Below are 25,333 nucleotides of genomic sequence, written 5' to 3'. Positions count from 1 at the left end.
ACCCGTCGTTTCAATCTAATCTATGATATCTCAAGTTGGATTTTTGACAAAGCACAATTTAATGGTGTGTATTTATGTGCTTCATTTGAAACAAAATAATTATCAACAGTAACTTGTGCAGATTCTGTGGATTCTGAACGCTTGATGCTGGCCATTGCAAGGTTAAGCAACGCTGTAGTTTCTCTACTCCAATGCTACATTTTTCAACCTAATTGTAGATTGCTGATGTGATCTTCAGTGGCAGGGTCAAATAAGTTAATGAAGTCCTGATTGGAACTAAGTCCTACAATGAAATGGGACTTCTCTGGCTATGTATGTATTGTAAAGTTTTGAAAGGGGCAGGGCCAAGGCTGCACACAAATACCTGATGTCACCTTTGCTCTCCAGTTCAAAAGCTATCAAAGAACAGAATTGTAACCCCCTGAAGAGAAGCGAATGGTCATTTTGTACTGAATTGTACACCCACAATAGGAGGTCTGGGACAAAACGAATGTATTTACTGCCTGCAACCATAAGGTCAGGGCTCAGCAAGCTGTAAAATCGATCAACTGGCACCAACACATCGCACTACTGCCGCTGGGTTGGGTGCATAGTGGATGGTGTGTAGCTTAAGGTCGCTCACCATAAAATGTGCATCAGTTGATCTCAGTAGGTGCTGGTGCACGTCTCAAAACCCAATCTCTCCACAGCACAAGACCTCTGGCATTTTCCATGAAAGGCAGGTTGAGGCTTTCACTGTTTTCTCCCAAGTTCTGTCAATAGTGTATAGGTGTTCTGTTTATTTTCAATATGAGAAAGTCTAGATATCCGTATTTTGATGAATGGCATCAGTTTTCCGAGAATAGAAAGTGCTGGATGTTCAACAACTTTAGTCTCTTGGTAAGATAATGTTCTGGACTATACTGTTCTCTATCGGTTGACATTGGCGGAAGTTTTTCATGTCACTGATGGAGCTAGCGATCCATGTGTATAAATGTTTTATAAAGTTAGGATTACAACTCAATGTACAGCACTGAACAGTGCACAACAGACCCACAACAGTATAGAGTATAATGATAATAGGAAAAAAAACAGCTTTCTGCCTTACCATTAACCTGAAATACACTATTGTGTTATCCATGAAATGTCCATCAGCAACTTACTTTACCTTGAAACCCACAATAAACTAACCAGAAATCTTGCACTTTCATATATGATTATCTCAGTAGCATTTACACGCAGAATGTGGGAATGGGCGTGTTTTTACGTCATTTACTTGAGTATTTGGAATTTACATTTGTCCTTCTTGGTGGCCTTTTCTAATTTAAATCGATAATACAGACTTTCAAAGCTCAAATCTATATTCAGAAAGTGGGTCTGGCTTTAGCTCTGCCAATGCCTAAAGAAAAGGCTAGAATTCTCTTGATATATAGGTGTGACTTCCACATCCAAGTTACAGTATGGATCTTTCTGATGTGACACTTTTTCTTTTTTCTTTTGAAAAATAACCTATCGATGATGTCAGCACCATCCATTCCCAAAGCTCTGTTCAATTCAATTAAACAGATTTTCAAAGCATTACACCGGTAATCACCATGGTTAGCAGATAAAATGAAGTCCCACAGATTGGAGGGTTATTAATGATTGACCTAGAGCAGGCTCCTACCTTTGCCGTTAATTCTGAGCTATAGCACAGTAGCCCAACACCCAAAGCTGTGTATAAATTCAACCACACCGCTGTGATTTAGGTTTCTACTGGGGGCTGTGAGCAGCATGCAGGAGAATACAACAGCTTGCACACAACTTTATAAAACGGACTTGGGAATGACGAACAGGCTATCATTCAGATTAACAACATACTAGGGACTAGTTGCCATACAGAAGTCCAATTAATGTGTTTAACTGGATTTATTGACAAGTCTAACTGTGCGGGGGAACCGGCGGAGACTGCTCACAGTTCACACGCATTGCCTCTGGCTCTATTCACAATTAGAGTCAAGTTTGGTGATTTTAATAAACGTAAAACTTTTAACTCGCCAAAGCAGACGTCGCAATCAATCGCGTTCACAGTCTCCCCAATGGGAAACGTTTACTCTCCCATCTTTGCGCAACACTGACGTGCCTTGATAAAAACGGTATATGAATCGTGACTCACCTCTTCACCTCTTCAGAACTAACGAGGATAATGAAGGGGTACTGGTGGCAGCTGGAGGAGACAAAAGATGCTGCGCCACGTGAATGAGTCATGAGTGAACCTGAATTGCGGGAGATGGAGATAGACATACAAAAAAGGACAGGACTAAACACCCATCAAAAGTAAAGGAGTGCACAACCCCAAAGCACTGACAAAAGATACATCTCTTGCCACAATTATAACAAAACCACATTCTGATTAGTTTTTTTCAGGGGAGAAAGAAATAAATGCTCAGTTTTCCAGCCTTTGAGTCTTCACGCTACTTATTATTCTTGTTGTTGTGTTTTCATTTAAGTATTTACTTATTTTCATACGCTATAAAGACACTTGGGTTTCTCTTATGGGAGAGCTGTACACTTGTGTCATTCACACGCACAAGTCCTGCTCAGAAGCAAACATCTGGAGTGGAGCGCTGGGTTCTTTAATATGACGCCTGGCAAATTGACTCCCCCAATCAAGGGAAATAGAGACATATACCTAGATTTTTAATTGCAGAGTGATATTTGTAAAAGCAATATGACTAATTCACATGTTTTGAAGTTTGTAGCCTTGGAGTTGTATTTCTATTCCATGTTGTGTTGTGTTGTGCTGTCTCCTGTGAGGATTGTATTGTTATAATAATAATAATAATAATAATAATAATAATAATAATAATTAATATTATTATTATTATTATTATTATTATTATTATTATTATTATTACTACTACTACTACTACTACTACTGTAGATATTTTTCCAACTGTCTGCCATCGGTTAACATACAAGTGTGTCCAAAATCATGAATTTCACTCAGAAAGAGTTTTCTATGATACATGAACTAAATAATAATAATAATAATAATAATAATAATAATAATAATAATACATGCATCTCCAATCCATCTCATAAAGTCTTCATCAATGTACAAAATGAGTAGCAACTTTCACACACAGAAAAGGATAATTTAGCAAATTACTTCTCATATATAATCTTTAAGGAAATGTGCAGTTCTGAAATTACTCACAGGGCCTCATTTAAATTTGTAAGCAGATGCCAAGGTAAAATCTCATTTATTTTGATTTAGTTTTGCACCTGCATATCCTAACAAAATACATCTCCATTTGTTTATTGAAAATTTGAAATGTCTTATTTATTACAAGAAATAGAAATGTAAGGAATGTCTTTCCCCTCCTTCCTATATTTGTTGACAGGGATGGACGGGTCCCATGTGGATTTTTACACAATAAAGTGGACTAAATTGTTCCACTGTATTTCTTACTAAATAAAAAAATATCTTCCATTCATATAGCGCCTTTCATGACAAAGTATCCCAAAGCACTTTACAACAAGGGTACTCCATTTGTCCACCACTGAAATGCAGAATCCACCTGGCACTGGCAGCTGCAGATAAGGTGGACCATTGAGAAGTTATTTAGCCAATTTTCTATTTCTAGCAGATGGATAAAAAGGTGAATGTTGTTTGCTGATTTTGTGCCAGTGTCTTGTCATTTTCACCTTGATAGCAAGAATGTTTGATATGCAAATCAGTATGTAAAGGTGTGAATTAATATTAATATAACTGGCATCACATGTACTTGCTAAAACGGTGCTGAACTCAGATAAGATCACATTATTTTCAGAGCACACTGGCTGGCGGTGGTTAATGGCACTGAAGGTACTGATTGACTAATCCATCAGTCCCCAAACCAGCAGTGCTTTTCTGCAGTTAACGTATCTCTAAATACGAAAATAATGCTAGACACCGAAAAGCCTCATTAAATCGACTTTCCTTTCCTGGTTTTAATGTTGTGTGTTTCTGGTTTCCATTCAAGCCTTTGCATTCAAATGTGTAGCTTCGCCTTTGAGCATATGTGCAGCCTCTGTAGAAAGAGTTTCTGGTTTACATTTATAATCTGTGTCAATGTGTTTGCATTCCTGCTGCTTTGTTCACAGGAGCACCTTTTGCATAATGGTCTTTTTATGACCATAATCACCAGGGAGTCATTTTGTACAGTGGTGTGTTTCATTATAATTGTCATTCTGTGATGTCATACAACATCTGCATCTTTTTCTTTATTATTGGAGGATTTTTTCATTCATTTCCTCCATGTAAAAATACAGCAGTCCAGAGGTAATTCTACTTTTTCTCTTTCCTTTCCATGGTCCAAATTGAGCATTTAGTTCAATTATATAATTAAGAGCTGCTGAAAAAGCCTGCAGCTCTGGATTACTGGAAGTATGCACCCCTGGTACATTAGTTAGTAAAAAGAAACCATTGCAAATGCACTGCAATGTAGAAATGAACCAATCCCATATAATGACCTTCAAAGCCAAACATGTAGATGTTCTGGGAATTGTTTGTCCTGTTTGGAAAATCTTTGCAGAAGCGTGCTCTTCTCTACAGGGAACACATTCACTGCTATTTTGTGCTGCCCTTACTCTCAAAGTGAATCTAATATTATGACTAGCCTACATTAGTAGTGTTGCAATATCTGTGTCTTTTCCTGTACCACATACATTAAATACAGAGTATGATTTATCGTGGGCAAGCTTAGATTTCAGAATATCCCCATTCAAGCAACGGCCATGTGCAAGTTTTATTATACACACAGGGTCAATATTTTACATATAAAGTGTAGTCACCAGGGTTGGGGTCAATTCAATATAATTTGAAATTCATGGGCTAATTCCAACTTTTTTTTTTTAAATTCTAATACTTTTTTGAATTGATAAATTCCAATTTGAATTCTTAATGATTCTTGTAATTCAAATTCATGAATTGGAATTGTGAATGTTTCAGTCTTTGGAATTGGAACTGAATTGGAATTTAGACATTTTAAGCTGGAATTGAATTTGTAATTGTCAGTATCACATACTTCATAATTTGATTTGGAAATGCTTTTCATTCAACAGATTCCTTTTTAATCCATTATGAATCCTCTAAAATGATGTATTATCTGTTCTTTAACTATTTTATTTTGTAATAATTGTGATTTAATCACATTTTTCAATTATTTAGACAAGACAATGTTTTATTATTAAAATTACAGGAAAATACTTCTCAGCAGCTTCTCAGGTCAATTTTTCTTGGCCTTCTAGGAATTTCTATTATCTGAATCTCATCCAATGAGTTCCTCATCCTCATCGCCCTGGATAAGGGCATCTGCCAAGACATAATAATAATAATAATAATAATAATAATAATAATAATAATAATAATAATAATAATAATATATAAGGACATACCTCACTCTCCTTGTTTGATGGGTAAAAGGATTGTAGTGGTTTTGACTGTGTTAACATATAATTTTTTTAAGGATTGCTTGTGGTTTTGACTTGGACTGTTACTGAGAATCCTGATTTTGTGATTGAACCTGGACTGGCTGAGGATCTGAAGATTTGAATAAAGATCCTTTTTTTGTTTACTGACCACCCACTGCCTACCAATTTGGACCAGCACTTTCACAATGTCAGAGAAACCTCTGGTGTTTGATCACTTTGAAAACTTAAGTAACAAAGAAGGAAACCATCATGCTTCCTGTAAACACTGTGGAATGGTTGTCTATGGATCAAAAAAAGCAACCTCAAACTTCATAAGGCATCTCAAAGTAACTACTTTAAATGCAATATATGATGATTTTACTGTAAAAAATGAAAATACCATTTGTCCAGCATACTGTGCTTTTTGAGTCACATATATTAGGAATTGTGAATAACTGTGAATCTACATAAAAATACATGTTAGTCCAACAACATTCTCCAAAATGTCACCGCTACATGTTTAACAAAGTTTTCTGGACAAATATTTTTATGTCGAACAGCAATGGTAAGATTTAAATAGTTTGCGCATGCGTGATGAGCCAGAAAATCGTGGCGAATGCAAGGGGTTTCGTTCTCCATTGTGCTTTAGCTCCACATTTTATCGGTGTTTGTTAGAGCTCATCCTGATTCTTCGAGGATCTAAATATTGCCATATGGCTTCAGGTAAGTATTAATATTACTTTTAATTTTATGCATGCAATGAATTGCATATTTCTGAGCTGACGGTGTGTTATTAGATATAGGAATTATTGTGTAAGGTAAAAAATGCAAATTGTTAAACAGCGAATAATTCATGTATAGTTTTTTTTTTTTTAACTAAGTCTTAACTCATATGTTGGCATAATTATAATTATACATTAAAAGACATATCATGGAAGCACCGTTGCCATCAACAAAAATGTTTTATGTAGGCTATGTCTGTGTCACTGGTCAGAGGAAGATTAGCTCATTAAAGTTCACTAGACAGATTATCGTAGATTAGATAATTTATTTTAAGCATTTCAATTAAGTGACCAGGATCCCAGCGCTCAGTATGTTATCCCGCTTATATTACACGATAATACTTGCCAAGTAAATAATTAAATACATAATAAATAATTGTACACATGATAAAGTTTCAATACAATTAGCAAGTAATATTTCTGTTCACCATACAATTATTTAAATCGTATTGTTCGCTGAGGTTTTTTTTGTCTGTAGGTGGCGCTGATTGTGTATCTGTTCTGCGCGTTTGTGAGAGAGAAAGAAGACGCGGAGAGATGCGGGAATCATTTAACCGGTGAGGTAGAACGTGTAGTGTGTATCCTCACATACACAATGGATGGATGGATAAACTATTATGTAAATGTATGTTAGCCGTTTCTATGTGCGGTTTCATCGTTAAAATGTCACACGTACGCATATGTATGTAAATATGTATATGTGTGTGTATAGAACAGATAATTATTTTAAAAATATTAAGAGATTTCATAGAGATGTGGATCATATCATTTTAAATATGGGGACATAAAGATAAAATATGTTCTAAAAGTGTAGAATATGGTTCTTAAATGCATTACATTTTAACTTTATTTTTTATAATATAATAATATAACTGATAATTTTCTATTTTCCAGGATGATCTAAAGACTTAATGCAGTGTTTCAAGTTTCATCAATACAACTGAATTGTTTATTATGAACAGATTTGTGAGGAATATTTTCGAATCACCAGAAAAGACCTTCTGGGAGTCTTCATGGCAGCCGTTGACATGTACACACCTAAGCTCCTGAAACTTTACAGAGCCAGAAAAGGAGCTTTCGGTCAGGACATGGCTGCGCTACTAGAAAGACTTGATGAAAGGGTAAGTTCAATTTCAGTGTCTTGATGGTTTTATCTATGTTACTTTGGCTGATAATAAATACACTTTTCATACTATGGCTATTTGGTTGTTTCTTTTGTATGTTTTTCAAGACAACAGACATTGTTAATCACAGGAGGACTGCTGCTTTGGAAGGCCTGCCTGTCTTTCTTCGGGAGAACCCAACCGAGCTATTCAAGAAGTGTAAAGTATGTATCAAAGACTTCAAAAGGCTTAGTAGTGGTGTTTAGTAGTGAGTTTAGCTGTGGTCTCAAACTCAATTCCTGGAGGGCCACAGCTCTGCAGAGTTTAGCTCCAACCAGCTCCAACTCACACCTGCTTGGAAGTTTCTAGTAATCCTTAAGACCTTGATTAGCTGGATCAGGTGTGTTTGATTAGGGTTGGAGCAAAACTTTGCAGAGCTGTGGCCCTCCAGGAATTGAGTTTGAGACCACTGGCTTAAAGGGTTAGTTCATCCAGAAATTCTGTTATAATGTATTCACCCTTATGTCATTTTAAACATGTAAGACTTTTGTTCATCTTCAGAACACAAATGAAGATATCTGTAATGAAATCTGAGAGATTTCAGTCCCTCTATTGACAGCCTACACAACTACCACTTTCAAGCCCAAGAAAGGTAGAAAAACAGTAAAAAAAAGTAGCCCACAGTGACACCAGTGGTTTAACCTCAATTTTGTGAAGTGACACAAATGCTGTATGTGCAAAACAAAACAAAAAAGACGTCTTTATTCACAAAAAATAAATCTCCAATAAATGCGTGTTGTGTTGACGCAAGAGTAGATGTTCTCACCCATCCTGGAAGCACCATTTTTAGAAAACAAACCAAGACCTAAAGCAAGATCAGTGTAGAGTTTAATAAACAAAGCTTGCATACAGCATCACTCTTACCCTGCTTTTAAACAGTGCAGCGCTTCTGGGTGAGAACGTCTGCTCTCGTCAACACAACACGCATGCGTCATGGTGATCTTGTGGTGATATTTTGCAAATAAAGACGTCATTTTTGTTTTCGTTTTTTACACATAGAGCACTCGCATTGCTTATCAAATTGAGGTTAAAGCACTGGAGTCACATTTACTTTAATGATGTCTTTACTACCTTTCTGGGCCTTGAAAGTGGTAGTTTAATTGGAGTTAAAGCTAAACTCAGCAGCACAGTGACCCATAGAGCAGGATTGGACACCCCTAGTTTAAACTGTTTCCAGATTTGGTGTTATTAACTTGTTCTAGACCTGGTCATGCAATTCTTTGTTATCTGTTTTATTATAATATTCACTTTTGATTAATGATTTCACATTATAAATCTATTTACCACTACAAAGTTGAAAACTAGTCTATTCATAGTCTTAAAACATTCAAATACCACTTGCTTTTTACTTTTTTTTCTTTTTCTTTGAGAGCAAAACATGAACAACTTTAATTTTAAACTAAAATATTTTCCTATTGTGTTTGTGTCACAGGAAACTGAAGATGGGACAAAAGGATTCTCTGTTGGCATTCTCTATGTGTTAGAAGATAACACCCAAACAACACCACCAATGATCCAGAACATTGCTGTTGTACTGGAGGAGGTTGTTGTTCTGGAAGATCTTCCTGATCCGTTTACTGCTCTGGCATACCTGTTTGGGCTTCTCTATGCTCTTAACTTTTCCTATCCTAAAAACCTCAAGTACACTTTTGATACGATTCAGAATTTGTTCATGGAGCAAGGGTCTGGGTGCACCCAATGTGTGCTTTCTCTTAAAAACAAACTGTTATAAGAAAAAACGGAACATTGTGGTGGCATACCTTGTCGCCAAAAAAGACAAAGTACAGTTTGGAGTGTGGATGCACCTTCCATGTCCTTTCTTTTAAAAACAAATGGTTGTTGGAGAGGCATAATTGGACCAGTGTTTCCAGTTGTTTAAATGTTTTGAAAAGGTTAAGATTTTACATTGTCAAGACACTAAACATACTGCATTTTATTGTTGGTTACAAACAACAAAAATACGTTCATATTTACAAACTGTGCCTTGCAGTGTTGTGGATGTTTTTTTGTTTTTTGTTTTTGTTTTTTGTTGCTGTTTTTAATTCCAGTTAAAACAGATTTCAAGCTCTTTTCAAATTAAACATGCTGCACTCTCTTATTGATACTCCTCTACATAGTAAAACTGTTTAGAGTCCAAAAAAGTAAGCATTTATGTTTAAGCTGCTATGTAAAAAATGTTGGAATTGCCAGTGAATATTACAATACCAGACTGCATGGTACTCATTTTTTTCCTTTCTTTTTTGTTTGTCAGCAAGTTCCAAACAAAAATCTCAAGATATTTTTTTGAATGTTTATGGATCTGGCATTGACTGACTTGTTTGTCTATGCTTTGTTCTAAAGGCATTTGAAGCAAATTTGGACAAGTGTTTCCATGTTGTCTACATTTTAGCTACATTAAAGGGATAGTTTACATTTACACACCCTCATGTTGTTCCAAATCTGTATGAGTTTCTTTCTTTCAAAGATATTTTGAAGAATGTTGGTAACCAGACAGTTGACAACCATTGATGTCCATAGTATTTTTTTTCCTGCTAAGTAAGTCAATGGCTATTGTCAACTGTCTGGTTACCAACATTCTTCAAAATATCTTTGGAACAACATGAGGGTGTGTAAATGATGACAGAATTTACACTTTTGGGTGAACTATCCCTTAAGAGTTATATAACATTTCACTACATTCTTAATGCAATTGTTACAATTTGCATGTGCTTTAATATTGAAATAAAAGATAAACTGATAAAAGAATAAGTCCATGTTTGTCATTTGTAAATAGATAAAAAATCACTAAAACAAATGGATAGTGTAGTGACACTTTATTTTACAAATTCATTTTTTTCCATCCAGGAAATTAATTACCTCAACAACAGTAATTGTTGTTTCAGTTGCTGTGACAAGAATATTTTTATTAGCAAAATATCACTGTCAACATTGCATGAACAAACAAATTTACGTTGGCTAAACAAAGTATCTTTACTGAGAAGTACTAAAAAATAATTACTGCATCCAGTTGCCTCATATTTGTACATTTTCTCAACAATTTATTTTTTACAGTGTATCTGAGTAGTGGTTGAAATGATCAAAGCAATGAAAATGTATTATGTACTTTCTGAAAAAGCATCCAGAGATCTATGGAGGGACCTCCGAACCTGGGCAGACATTGCACACCAGGAAGTGGGATGCCACACATCCTTGCCAAGTGAAACTTACTGACAATATTATTCAGTTTATTGCCAAGGATCTAATGCCACTTTCTGTTGTGGAGAGCACAGCCTTTCATAAAATCTTTCAAAATGCAGAACCACGATTCACCATGCCCAGCAGGAAACATGTGAGTCAGACACTAATCCCACAACTTGCCACAACTGTTAGAGAGCAATTATCTCTGGAGATTCAGAATCCGCTAAATATATATCTAACAATTGATCTATGGTCAAGCAGGGATATGAGGTCCTTCATTGGCATCACAGGTCATTACATCAAGGACTACTCTAAAGAGTTGCATGTTGGCTTGCAAGCGTTTTAAGGGTGCACACACTGTTGAGCACATCTTCAGAACATATGAGGAAGCCATTGAAGTGTACACCATTGCTAAAAAGGTGACTGGCATTGTAACTGACAATGCCGCCAGCATGGTGAAAGCCTTCACCATGTTCCCAGTCCCACAAAGGGATGACTATGAAGATGAAGACCAGAATGATGACTTGGAGGTTGAACCTTTGGATGATAAACTGGATTACTTTCCACCTGAGCACAGTTCTTGCTTTGCTCATACTCTTCAACTGGTTGTGCGTGATGCTCTGGAGCAGGCTGGGCCATTCAAGCAGGGTCTTTCAAAGGTGTCCAGAATAGTGTCTCACTGCCACAAATCCACCAGAGCAGCAGAGTTCCTGGAGGGAAACTGCAAACTTCAGATTGCAAATGCCACAAGATGGAATAGCCAGCTGAAGATGCTCAAGTCAATCCTAAGGGTTCCAGATGAAGTCCTCAGTAAGCTCCATGATGCATGCAAACTTACAGCTACTGATTTGAAAAACACTGGAGAGCTGTGTGAAATTCAGGAACCTTTTGAGGATGCCACTGACATGATCCAGGGTAGGTGACCGGGTGGTAACTGCAAGTTATGTTATAACATGTGTTCGAGGTCTTCGCCATGCCATTGCAAACAAAGCAGAAATGTAAGACAAAATGGTGGAGACCATGAAGTTTGCTCTAGAGAGATGGCTTTCGAAGTATGAAGCAATGGAATGCTTTCAGCTGGCCACATGCCTGGACCCACTCTTTAAAATGGATTGGTGTTCCAGTGATAAAGTGGAGAGCATGAGGGAACTGCTCTTCACAAAGGTCAACGGTCTTCTGAAGACAACTCCAGACATTCCCACAACCCCTCCAGCTAAGTCGTGGTCCAAGCTTTTCACATACATGACTGACCGTTCAAGTGGAAGATGCATGAGTTTGGACACTTCTGATGCTTCAGTGGAAGTTTCAACCTATTTTAGAGAGCCATGCATCCCAGAAGACTCTGATCCCTTAGCTTACTGGAAGGAGAAAAACAAGGAGTTTCCCTGCTTGACAAAGTTAGCCTACAAGTACCTGGCCATACCAGCTTCGTCTGCACCAGTTGAGAGATTGTTTAGTGTGGCTGGCAATGGTTTTAGACCTGAGCGTTGTAACCTGTCTGACATAAGATTTGAACAATTGATGCTCATCAGATGTAATGACCTAGAAAACGAACTAACTATTTGTTCTTGCATGTTGTAAACAATAAAATAACACAATGTGCAGTTTGTTCTCTTTCCATTTTGTGTTTTACTCCATTAAACACACTCTAGTCATATACATACACTACTGAAATAAAAGGATTAAAGTACATTAATCAACCTGTTTTAGTATTATGCTATTTTAATACCTGACAGCCCATGAGGTACTTTTGGTCATTTAGACAACGATCTTGTTGGATATATACAGTATTGTTTTGATTTGATTTCAGTTTTTGGTTTGTTCTACAACTATTTGTTTATTGAAGCAATTCATACGGTAATATAAACTATCTACCATAGCATTGGATATAAACAGATTTCAAGACAGTTTTGTCCTAGTACTAAATAATTGCATGGAAGTAGGGATGCCTCAGAATTAAATGGAATTAAAATTAAATTGGATTTAGAAAAAGGAATTGTTGTGGAAGGAATATCGGATTGGAATTGAGTTGGCAGAATTGACCCGAATTTGGAATTGAGCTGGCAGAATTGATCGGAATTTGGAATTGAGATTAATTGAATTGAAAAGGAATGTAGGAAAGTGTTTTAGATAATGAATTGATTTGATGGCATTTACAGGGATCAAGAATTTAATTGGAATTTAATTAGTGGAATTGACCCCAACCCTGATAGTCACAACATTAATTTAAAAATGTTTTGTACAAGTCACACATCAGAACCATATGAAATAGCTATAGATCTTTGGAACTTTTATACCACATTCCAATCACTAAAACGTCCAATTGAAAACATCACTCTGTATTGCGCTTATATTTTGTAAGTTGCCCTGGATAAGGGCATCTGCCAAGAAATAATAGTAATAAATAATAACATACAAAACTGGCCAAAAAATAAAGGAGAAAATAAAGGAACACGCTCAGCCAGCTAAAACTACTGAAAAGGTCCAAATGTCAAACTGTTTTATCCAGGTTCATGTTGATTGTTTGTTATCCCATCTCGAGAAAACAATCTGGTAGAATTATTAAGCTTCTCTGTCAAGATCTCTTTCCTGGCTTCACTTGACAGACTACAGCTTTGTCATGGATTGCCACCCATCCACTATTTGTTATGTTAGGGGTGACAATCAGTCTCATTTAAACTTAATGTACACAGGAGTGGAAGAAACATAGATTCAGAGTGAAATCTGCCACTGTCACATTAACTACACATAAAGATTTTGTTTCTCAGTGGCATTTCGTCAGTAAAGTAATTAATGTGTCCGGAGTGGATTTGTCCTTTTACAGTGGGTAGTAGATAGATTCCAATCCTTCCCTCAATGTTTTGAGAAATGTTTGAGTTTTAAATCAATTCCCATGCACGTCAGCATTAGTAATTATGTCTGAAGACAAAACTCTGCTTAAAACAAAGTAAGATTTATATTTCTCTCCATATCAGAAGTTTATCAACAAAGGTACACAGTTTATCCAGCTCCTAGTATCATAGAGAGTTTAGTTCTGTGTCTTTGAATTGTGTTTTGTTCATCTTTCCCTTATTTTTTAATTACATGCTTTTTTGATGGAAAAAAGCTAATTTAACACTGAATCAATTGCTGTGGAATTAGTCCCTTTGTGATTTGGCTAATTTCGTTTCTTCTTTCAGATGGTTTCTCAGTATTATTGACATTTTCTTTTTTTTGATCACTTATTGTAGGGAAATGCAGCTCAAAGCTAATTAGAAATATTTTCATCAGGCAAAATGGGGTCATTCTTTATAATCATATGGTAATGAATTGAAAATTGTAAGTCAGCTGCTCTGAAATAGCCGACAAGCGAAGTTGACACTCGGTCTGCTATCTCTGAACTCTGTGTCACCAAGTGCTGGTTTGCGATAGAAAGAAAGAAGGCAAATGATTTATTTCTGAAAATTTGAAATGTCACAGTGTCTATCCCCAGAGGCTAATCCGCATATAATTCACAATTCACATCCACAGACTGTAACTGTGACATCGTTAGTACCCAAATCTTTCTGATTGGTAGTTTTCTGGGTGGATCTTTTTCAGTGAAGAATTGTTCATGTCACGCAGGTTATATTGTCCTTTGCCCTTTGTTTGTTCCTCTATGTATCTGTTTCTAATTGAAAATATTAAGGGTGAGATGAAAGTGGATGAAATGTGACTCATTATAATTTTTGACTTAGCGACGTCTTCTTTTCTTTAGTAATGAATCATAATGTTATACATTTGGGGGGGAAACAGATATCGCTGCATTGACGCTCGAGGCCTCAATACAATTAGAGGTGATTATAATGAACAATCAGACGAGAGATCACATTAAAACAAAACAAGTAAGTCAAATGTGCAATTGTGTTGTTGTCTATGTAATGCATTGGAGTGTCTGTGTTGGATACGTGTGGGTTCAGATGATCTACAAATAACTCTGGAGAACACCAGGCCTGTTGAAAATGACAACAACATATTTGTTACCAACTACATACAGACAGGTGACAAATTAAAGGAAAAAAACAGCATAAAGTGTCTCAGTAAGGTGTTGTGCACCACGAGCCGCCCGAACAGCTTCAATGCTCTTGGCAAAGATTCTACGAGTCTCTGGACTCTACTGGAGGGATGAACACCATTCTTTAAAAAAATATTCCCTCATTTGATGTTTTGATGATGGTGGTGGAGAGCGCTGTCTAACACGTCGGTACACAATCTACCATAGGTGTTCAACTGGGTTGAGATCTGGTGACTGCGAAGGCCATAGCATATGATTCACATCATTTTCATACTCATCAAACAATTTAGTGACCCTCGTGCCCTGTGGTGGCATTGTCATCCTGGAAGAGAACACTCACATTAGGATAGAAATGTTTCACCATAGGATAAAGGTGATCACTCAGAATAACTTTGTAATGATTTGCAGTGACCCTTCCCTCTAAGTGGAAAAGTGGACCCAAACCATGCCAGGAAAATGCCCCCCCCCAGCATAACAGAGCCTCCGGTCCCCCTCACTGTAGGGGTCAAGCAGTCAGGCCTGTACTGTTCTTTTGGTGTCGCCACACATGCACTCGCCCACTTGTCGAAATCACTAGCCAGCTGATCATCTTTGTGACTGAAGCTCCTGCCATTTGGGCCCCAATAATGACCCCTCTTTCAAAGTCACTTAGATCCTTTCCTCTTGCCATCTTGATCCAAAATCGAGGTCAGCTGGGCCTGCTCAGCATTTTTATACATGCCACAGAGCATAATAGAATGTTAATTGCTAAATTTTATCATGCAGTACACCTGTTTGGAGGCGTCTGCATTCATTATGTTCCTCCACTCATTTATTCAGGTTTTTCCTTTAATTTGTCACCTGTCTGTATGTGTGTGAGAACATGTGTGTGCATAGTAATGAGTATAGGTTGCCACTAGAGGGCAGTTTGGGAGAAGACTAGCTATGTCCAATGTCAACATTACTGAATCATACCGTCTAATTTATGTGATTAGGAGCAAATAGATTAAACGTTTAATATTTTGTTACTTATGTGATATTAAAAGTTGACTATCTGTCTAAAGATTATATAATACTGGTAATTTTAGTTCTCTTCAAGGTGTCAGTTATATTAGTAGCATTTTTTGTCCTGCTTTGGCTGCTCAGTTATATTAACTACCCACTGTGAGATGTAAAAGAAACATTTGAGAATAAAATCACACAATGAAAGTTGTTTCTGTATTGTTTCAATTTTGGACTATACATTTTGGAACACAATGTGGACTAGTTATTAGAAGAATGCTCTGTTTTCTGTTTTATAAAACGGTTTCTCATTTGCTGACCATGATTTCTATATGTTATTGACACTGAATTCTCCTGGTGTGTTGATGTGGATTACAAATGCAGTATACACAACAATACTCATAATCAATAAGTTTTTTTAGAGTGTTTGTTTGTTTTGTTTGAGAGTGCCTTGATTTCCTATCAGTCACTTTAAGCTGAAGTTGGCAGAAGCTCTCGCAGCAGTTTCTCTTGCAGGAATGTAGTCTACAATGATGTCATGGTCTCACAGGCATGGTCCACACCCTGTACTACTTCTTATGTCTACTTGGAATGCTGCTCCTTCCAGCTTCCAGTCTCTGGTGTCTCCCTATATCCCCTCTCTCTCCCTTCCCACTCCCTTTCTACAGGACAAAGAGTGACACCTTCCCTTCAGACTCCAGCTGCACAGGATTGCTGTTTCTCTAGATGCCTCTGTTTTGATTACACCTTCTAATCTTCTCTTATACCTTAACTTTGGATGCTTTTGAATAGGGATGTAATACTGTGTATATGTAGAACATTGTGTAAGTCACATAAGAACATAATACAATTTACAAACGAGAGGAGGCCATTCGACCCATCGTGCTCGTTTGGTGTCCATTAATAATTGAGTGATCCAAGGATCCTATCCAGTCTATTTTTAATGTTCCCAAATTGTGGCTTCAACCACATCGCTGGGGAGTTTGTTCCACATTATAACAACTCTCATGGATAAGGGCATCTTTTAAATAACTATGTAGAAGTAGTGGTAACAATATTAACAGTCACCCAGCGGTAAGGCTGGCATAGAGTTTACAGAATCCAGCAGCAGCAGTGCCCGGCAATCAGAGTTGGAATCCATGGATGTACTCTGGCCTAGCAGCTGGCTGGGCGCTGGGGAAAAAAAGGAGTCTTTTCAAAACCAAACCTAGCCTGGGTCTGGGCTCTTACTCATACTTCTGTCATTCCCTGTCTAAGTTCTGGTCACTGGTCGGTCTCCCAATTGATCACCATGCAGACAATCAAAATCACAAAAGAGTTTTGTTGTCGTGGTTCAGAAGAAAGATAGGTCGTTATAAGTATTGGTGGTTAGGGTCCATTCTGGGTCGATATCCAAATCAAGTGGGCAGCAAGGGCGTTATCCTTTAATACGGCTTGATTCATTAGTGTCAGCAGGTGTGGTTGACCTGTAGGGCTGACGGGTGCTTTTGTGTATGGAGACCTGCAATCAGTTGGAGCTCCTTACATAGCGTCTGTTTCTCCCTCCACCTCTCAGCGTGTCTCTCTATATATCATATAGTTTTGTACGCTTCATATACAATAGAATGTCAGGTATGAAATTATAGGAATGGCTCAATTATTTCAATAATGAATGGCTCAATGCAAGGAAAAACAGTGGTATACAGTAGCTCTTCTATCATTTCATGGTGTGCATGGAGAAAAAGACCTCACCGGGAGCTGTACAATTGTATTTTTCTTCTGTTTCAGTTGGCTCTTGTTCAAAACATAAAGCTCTTTATTCTATAGAGCAAAATATAATGATTATGATGTAGAATTCCCTTTCGTTGGATGTATATGTGTGTGTGTGTGTGTGTGTAGTATGTATTGCTTGAGAGAACAAAAGGCAGAGAAAGCAACTGAAATAAATGTTTTAAGAATAAAGTTTTGATAAAGGGCACTTTGAGAAATTCTTTTAATTATACTTCCTGCAGGTCAGGGACAGCAGCCCCACTGAAGAGCCGGCCATATTTTAAATTCAAAGGAAAAATATTTCATATTATTTTTAGGCTGCCTCTTTCGGCTCAGTTTCTCTCCAGTGATGTTATGTTTCAGCCTCCCCCAGCGGTGCTCTTTGTGCTCAAACATACTTGCCCTTAACATTGGAATTTGCATGTCTGGGGTTAAACAGTTTTGTTCAAGGTCAAGCATCTGATGTTATTAATTGCAGTTAAAAACAAGCATCATATATTCCTTTCAGTTGTTTGGTTATTTATTCATTCATAATTCTTCTTCTTGCAACAGCCTGTACTAAATGGACTTGAAGGTATTCCTTTGTCTGAGTTTCTCTTTTCTTTTTCTAAACCATGATTAATTCTGTTCTAAGGCAGATGATTATCCCAGTTGGTTATACCAAGTGGACCCTCTTAGTCTAGGAAGGAGAAAAATCAAACCAAACAACCTCTGCTAAGTAGACCTTATCTATAGCCAGCAGCCAAGGAATATTAAACTGATTCAGCTGGATAAAACAAGTCCAGGAAAACTAACTGACAAAAGCCCTTCTGTTGGATATCACTGACGGAACAGAGGCAAACACATTTAGAATCACCAAATAAAAAAAATAACTTATATCATACAGTGTGTATGAATGATACAGCCACAATTTTTATTTTTCATTTTATTGAAACGTCTTCAGAATCAGAAAGAGATTTGAGTAACAGATGACACAGTGGGCTAATGAGCTGAGAAACAGAAAAGAGAAGTACTAAAGAAATAATGGAATACTGAAATTGAATGAGATATTGAAGTGATGTCGTCAGGATTATTCACATTGCAGAGGTGAACAGAAAAACTAACGACTTTAAGTCTCATAACATTTTTTCAATCTAGATTTTGGAAGTGAATTGAGAAATTAAAGAGTGTTTCACAGGACTTAGAGTTGGTCATCAGGTGTCTCAATTATTCTCAATTCATCTCAATTATTTTTTCTTAAATATATGCTGTCTACTAAGGCATTAAAGTGCACTCTAGTCTAATAAAAGAAATGCTCAGAATATTAAGGTAATGGAAATAAAATCCATTATCTTTTATTAATTAATTAATTTATTTATTTATTTATTAAAGCAGATAAATACATTTAATAAAATTGAACACTTTACTTTGAGGCACATTAATGCAATGCTTGTGGCATGCACTGTAGACCAATATTACTTGATACTGTAAAACTTTATCATATAAAAATATGATATTCCTATATTATTAGCAATATACATACTTAAAATTGAATAACAAGCAGGAGGCTGTTGTGGCTGGCTCAGTCTTATAATATAATTTCCCGTGATATGATTGACAGTTCATATTTCAGTAACTTTGTTAGTCTCTGATCAACTCCACCACCCATGTCTGTAATTCCCCCCAAATAAAACCAGAACAAAGACGTTTGTCAGGCAGTTGTCGTCTTTGTGATGACACAAATGTGATATGCAGTGTAACTTTTATGACACATGTTTTAGAAACCTAGGAGTGTTTTGTGTAATGCGCATCAGCTTTGAAACCAACAACCAAATAATCAAAGCATCAGCAGGAAGACAAAACTATTTGCCAGCACTTCTAATCGGCATTGGCAATATAAGTCCAAAGGATAGCTTCAAATTAATAGTAATACATTTACAATAAGAGACATTTGAGCCTTAAGATGAAATCTGTTTTAAGAACCACAAACCAATTAGCCTGATACATAGATACCTATTGAGCAATGTTGTTATTGATGAAGGTGGTCCCAAGATTTTTCAACTGCCTTGGTTGTAATCCAGGAAAAATATTTTTCCTACATCTCCTCCCCACTGTACTTATAAATTTGTGTAGGTCACCCATTGTGAGGTATAAAAATAAAGTACAGGAAGAATTACAGATTTATTTAAGGTTCTGCTGTCCTATGAATCTGATGTCAGTTTTTAATAGTAACTATCAGTAAATGTATATACTTATGTGTGTGGGAGATCCTTGCATACTATTAAGTTTAATCTGGAAATATGTTAATTTCCTGTAATTAATAATCCTGTTCAAATAATGACTAAAAGGAAATGTTGTGTTTGTTTTCATGCCACTCGGTGCATGCTTATCATTAACAACAAACAAACAATAATGTTTTATTTCATAAAGACTCATGGAAGAAATGTTTGATTCCCCAATGCAATATATTTTACTAGTATTGATCTGCCATCTAAACACATTATATCAAATTATAAAAGCTTTTAAAGTATATTCAGCTTCCAAACACTCAGATCCAAACAATGCCTGGAGAGAAATATCTAATCTATCTTGATGTGTATGCAAAGTAGCCTCCTTTTGTTTGTTTTTTTCTTGCAAATTATATTTTCATGAATACATATTTTGTAACAGAGCTTTGAAATGGCACTACAGTGGACAAGTTGTGCATTTTAACATATTTTCTGGTTAAATCGATTAAAGTGGCAAGTCATATTTTACCATTCGGTAAATGTTGTTAACAGCTGTGGATTACGTGACTGTTAAATTGTATGCTCAGCTCTACCTTTTAATTTAAAGTATGCCAACATAATTAATTTACCTCCACCTTTAACCTGATTAAAAAGCCCCTGTTTTGGGTCACTGCTCTCTCCCTACTTAATGAAAACTCTTTACTGGTTTTGTTGTTGCTTTGGCAATATACATAAACAATACTTGTCATCAAAATAAAAATAAACTGTGTCAGCATCAACATTTTTCTTTTAGTCATTATGCAAATTACAAAGAGGTGACCACATATCCTATTATAATCCCTAATTAATATGCTTTTTGATAATGAAAAAAGGAAATAAACACATAAGATAATGTCAGTTTAGTGTAAAACATACTGTTTGAATATGAGTATTTTCAGGTTCTCCTTAAAAACTCTTGTCAAATGCACCTTCACAGATCTCTCGGCTGCTTATTGCAGATCTGTTCCTAGTTCTAGTCAAAGGGATCTCAGAGAATCCTTCATAGGCCCATAGAGCATGCTGGGTATGAACCTTGTTTTCAATCCAATGACAACAGGAAGTCATGGTTGCTAAGTATCCATGGATAGGATGTTACAAATAGTTGCCTTTTCCTTGTTCCCAGATTGCAATGTTCTCATATTGTAGTCCATGCGATATCTGCAAAAATTAGGCACTGGGGTTGTGTTTCCCTCCGCAGAAAAAATATACAGATGCTAAAGTCACTTGTGTGTAAGAAAGGCGGAAGGTCTATGGGAGGTCTTTTATTGGCAGCAGGACCTCAGCTTTTAACCCAAGATTCTGGTTATTTTCAGAATCACCTGAATGTCAGCGGGACAACATAAATTTATTTTCACTAAATTGCCACATGGCGAGTTGTTTTTCTTGACAGTTCGAGGCCTCCAATTTGTTTTGTTTGTTTCCCTCCACCACGGTGGGTTGACTCATAGTTAGCATGACCTTCTCGAGAGGCCTTCACAATGCCTCTCAGATGAAGTATTCCTTTTTGCTTTCATCCACAGTGTCCTTCAGAGAGGGGTCACTCTTCAAGGCGGCATCGGCACTCTCTGCAAACTCTGTACCCTTGGCTTCATTGGTGTGATAGGTGCCCTTGTGTCGGTACAGATACCGGAGCACCACTATAATCAGGATAATCAGGACCAAAATCAACGCGGCAATGACACCTGCAAAGAGAGGACTGGTTATGGACGTCTGTGTGGAACAAAGGTAGATAAGCTACTTGCAATTCTCCTTGCAATCCTTCCCGAATTTGTCTGAGGTGCCTCTCTGAATTATATTGTAAATTACAGACACCAAAGAGTGCTTAATATACCTGGCTAACAAGGATGCACCCTTTTCAGGTTCCCCATAAAGATACACAATACAGGCTAATTTAAAACACACCGAACATTAAACTGCAAACCCTCTTCTCTGGTTGGCTGCTTTTACTGCTTGGAGCCACAGCTCTTACAGTTACTCATCAAATTTAATTGAGTGCAAAATACATCGGGGATTTTAAATTAAGGCCGACCAGAGAAAATGACAGCTGGACTGGTGTCTGACAAGATGAAGGAGGGGGATTATGGGTGGGCTGGGGGAAAGAAAGGCAATGTAATTTAGAACCATTAGAACCTTGAATTAGAACTCTGAAATGTTCTCTCACACTGTTTGACATACTTTTGCATTGCTATAGTGCTGTATGGATAGTGTGTGTGTGTGTGTGTGTGTGTGTTTGTGTGTGTCTTGTGGGTGAGGAGAAAGATATCTCAATGAGATGCTTAATGACTAAACTAAAGTAAGCAGATCTCTGTCTCATTTACCTCCTATGAGAACTGCATCCTGGCCCATCTTCCCACCTGCAAAAAACACAAATAAAGCTAGTGAGTTGAAGAGTTAAAGACAGCATGCAGTGTTCCTTTGATGTGTAAATTATCCAGTTGCCCTTGAATGGGGGAAACCAGACCAAAATTAGAGAACGCATCTACTACACGCTGACACACCTTTCATCACCTCATTTCCGACCCTACAGCAATGCATTTTGAAAATACAAATGTTTTGATCAATTGAAGGTTACGCAATTAATGGGAGAAATTCCATTGTGTGACATGAGGGAATGGATTTAAGCTTTTTAAATGTTACTTTCAAGCAGTGAGGGATCTTTGTTTTCTAAGGAATGGCAGATGTGAATTACGAGATGTTGGGAAAGCGCGGTTTTCCTGTTTTCTGCGAAAGTAAACAAAGCAGGAAAAACAGATTGAGATGCTCTCTAAAAGAAAAAGTAAACAGGGTTTCCAAGAATAGCTTTAAGAAATAAACACATATATACTGTAGATAAATAAATACTAATAAACACAAACAAGTGCACTCACTACAACAACAACTTAGATATGCAATAGACCTGTTTACAGTCAATCAGAAAGGTCTGAGCAATAGGGGTTGTCAAGCTTTGGACTTTATAATAAAACAGAATAGTTTGATATGATATTACTAAAGTGAATTAATATTGTATGAAGGTATAAACCTGTTTTTAGTGACTGTGTTGAGTCACATTATTATTTCACAAAACACTCTCACAACCGTTTCAGTATATTCAAATGTTTTATCCCAACTGTCTGTAGTCTAATGAAGGGATATGATATTTAGATACACCTTGTCTAACCAGTTAAGGAACATATCAGATTTGGGTGTATGTTGATGCTCAATAAGTGCTTTATTAAACTGATCCTTTTACTGATCTGAAAAGCTCTTATTTGGTCTGTTATGACGAAATATGGACCGTGGATATATAGGTGGTGCTTGGTTGCAAAGGGTACCATATCAGGCAAACCTCCGAACCAGACAACAATCCCACAACGTCAAGAGATCGGTCTAGTGACGCAGGGGATTTGCACACTTACTCATCATCAGGAACTCATACACAATGAGCCCAGTTACATGTAAGAATTGCGTTGCATAACAAAGTGGGCTTTTTTTGTATTTAGCTGTTGTCATTGACATCACGTCTTCATCTATGTTGGACAGCTGCTTTGTATGATGAAAAGTCATTGCTCTGAGGTGTACCCATCAACAGCAGTGGAAAGATTAATTAAACACATTGTTAAGCAAGTAATTAGGAATTGTCTACATGAACATATAAGCACACTGATTGTGACAGGGCTGAACTGTGTCTTGGAACCAACGGACAGCTTTAGAAAATGAAAAAAAATGACTCTAATATAAGACACCTGTTCTGAGCATGCAATGCCGTCAGACTATTAAAGGAAATCTAACAGCACTAAATTATTAATTCTTTAGCTATCCCTTTGGGTAGCAACCCGTATCAGACAACAATAGAAACAACCAGATGGCACCCAACATACGATTAAGGATTTCACACAATTATAGACCCTGAATGTTGTAAAACCCATTATTCTCCAGAATGATGAATAACTCTGTCAAATGTGCCAGGCCTACTATCAATTACCAGTGTGTATGGTACATTTATTTCTATTACAAAATTAAAAGGGATCTGTTAAGCCCCATTCTGGCAAGCACAACACATTGAAACAAAAAACACAAAACATGCAATTTTGTTTTACCTTAATATATGCAAACGCGATTTGATATCACCCGCTTGTGCCAACTTAGTTAATCATGGTTTCCATAGCTTTCAAAGCTACAGGTTCATTAGTTTTAATCAGAACTGGGACTGAATTGAGAATTGGATCTGACAAAGGCCACCAGCCAAGAGGGGTCGTTGAGTAGCTCTTGAGTCTCAGCATCATTATATTTTGTGAAGCAGTGTTTCTAGAGACATTTGAAAGGGCAAAATGGTTACATGGTATAGGTGATGTTTTTGCTTACATATATTTAACCATTCTGAAAAAAAAATATCAATACAATATAACATTGATAACAAAGAGGCATGGTTTATTTTTAATGTATTCTCTATATCCTTAGGTTGTAAAGTTCCTGGCATTCTTGAGAACTCCTTGAAATCTCAGAGGTCCTTGAACCCAGCTTGAGAAATGGTGAAATATAAAACCATGGTACACAGTTACAGAGCTCCAAACAGAGCAGAGGTAAGCTTGCTGGTGAGTGTCCTGAGATAGTATTGGACATAGTGTAAAGTACTCTGATGTTGCCAAAAAAAAAAAAAAAAGGAATTTATATATCATAACTGAAAATATAAATTAAATTCTGTAAATGACTTTTGGAAGACAGTGACAATGAAAATAGCCTTTCACAAGCAAATACGGGAAATACAATGCAACCCACACAAAAGGTGACAATACTTCTGTCAGGGGCAATCATTGTTAACACAACAGCACACACAGATGACTTGTGTCAAAAAGAAAGAAAAACAAATGCTCCCAAGAAGAAAATAACCCTGAATATTTGGCTGGCACCCACCTAGCTATTGATCAAATTCACGTTTCTTTTCTTTTGCTGCGCCAAAACTATTTCTGCAGGAAGGTATTTGACGGGGAAAGTTTTAGAGACAAAGTTACTCTGCGGATCACTTGCTAATGGAGTTCAAGCATACCTCATTAATGCTTAATTATTTCTTACATTAGGTATTAGCGTACCATTATTATTTCATTAATCAACATTGTCCACACGACAGCGCACCGCCAAATCGTCTAGCAGCTTGAGTACGTGTGAGAAATGGGTTTTGGAAAAGGATGGCTTATGAAACTAAGGAACTGTAACAGGCATGAGGCTAATAATGAAATAGGCCTTTATATCTCTGTTTCAACGGAAGGAGGGTTGACTTTATTTATTTGAATTTAACAAGAGCCCATTGACCACCAATGCGTGATTTTTTACCTTTTTAAAACTTTTAAAAGAGCCCAGTACAGGTAAAGTTTCCATTCATGCACTGACAGCACAGAGTCACAGCCAGCTTCCACTAGTTGGTGTTAATTAGGTGAAGAGTAACCCCTGACAAAGAGCAAACACTACCAGCCAGCATTTACACAGCACTTTAAATTACAGCCGAGAAGCAGCCACCTGCAGCATTTATTCTGCAACAGCAGCAGCGCAGCAGCCCCCCCAGTGAGGCAAACAGAGCAGAAATGACACTTTGCTCAAATTAAGCTGGTTGTGGGAGAGAAGGCATCTTGTTTTCAGTCAGTCCACAGGTAAGTGGGGCTCCTGTGTAACTTCACACCTCTGATCTGGATGTAGGTTTCTTCTTTTGCATAAAGCACCAAATGTGTGATTCTGAGTGATGAAAACATGTTTTCTTACTGGTCCTCTCTTAGAAATTCAATTAATTTCCCTTTGCAGGTTTTGTCTCTTCATCCA

The 25,333-nt window shown here is 37.0% G+C and overlaps 1 protein-coding gene and 1 long non-coding RNA gene across 2 annotated transcripts in view; one reads left to right on the top strand and one right to left on the bottom strand.

The window, feature by feature from the left end:
• Nucleotides 1-6,041: 6,041 nt before the first annotated feature.
• LOC136711534 (uncharacterized) lies at nucleotides 6,042-10,037 on the top strand. Its single transcript, XR_010804737.1, has 5 exons — nucleotides 6,042-6,138; nucleotides 6,676-6,754; nucleotides 7,160-7,318; nucleotides 7,429-7,524; nucleotides 8,793-10,037. It is a non-coding gene; the product is annotated as an uncharacterized LOC136711534 (long non-coding RNA).
• Nucleotides 10,038-18,192: 8,155 nt separating this feature from the next.
• LOC136711175 (glycophorin-C) overlaps nucleotides 18,193-25,333 on the bottom strand; it is a 31,993-nt gene continuing 24,852 nt past the window's right edge. The window contains exons 3-4 of the mRNA XM_066687234.1: nucleotides 21,865-21,900; nucleotides 18,193-21,228 (exon numbers count right to left, since the gene is read on the bottom strand). Of these exons, the coding sequence (XP_066543331.1) occupies nucleotides 21,032-21,228; nucleotides 21,865-21,900 (233 nt within the window). The 3' untranslated portion in view covers nucleotides 18,193-21,031. The remainder of the gene's footprint in view (nucleotides 21,229-21,864; nucleotides 21,901-25,333) is intronic.

This window comes from Amia ocellicauda, chromosome 16 (assembly GCF_036373705.1).
Source record: "Amia ocellicauda isolate fAmiCal2 chromosome 16, fAmiCal2.hap1, whole genome shotgun sequence".
Classification (NCBI taxonomy): domain Eukaryota; kingdom Metazoa; phylum Chordata; class Actinopteri; order Amiiformes; family Amiidae; genus Amia; species Amia ocellicauda.
The sequence above is the reverse complement of the archived record's forward strand: the minus strand, read 5'-3'. Positions and strand labels throughout refer to the sequence as shown.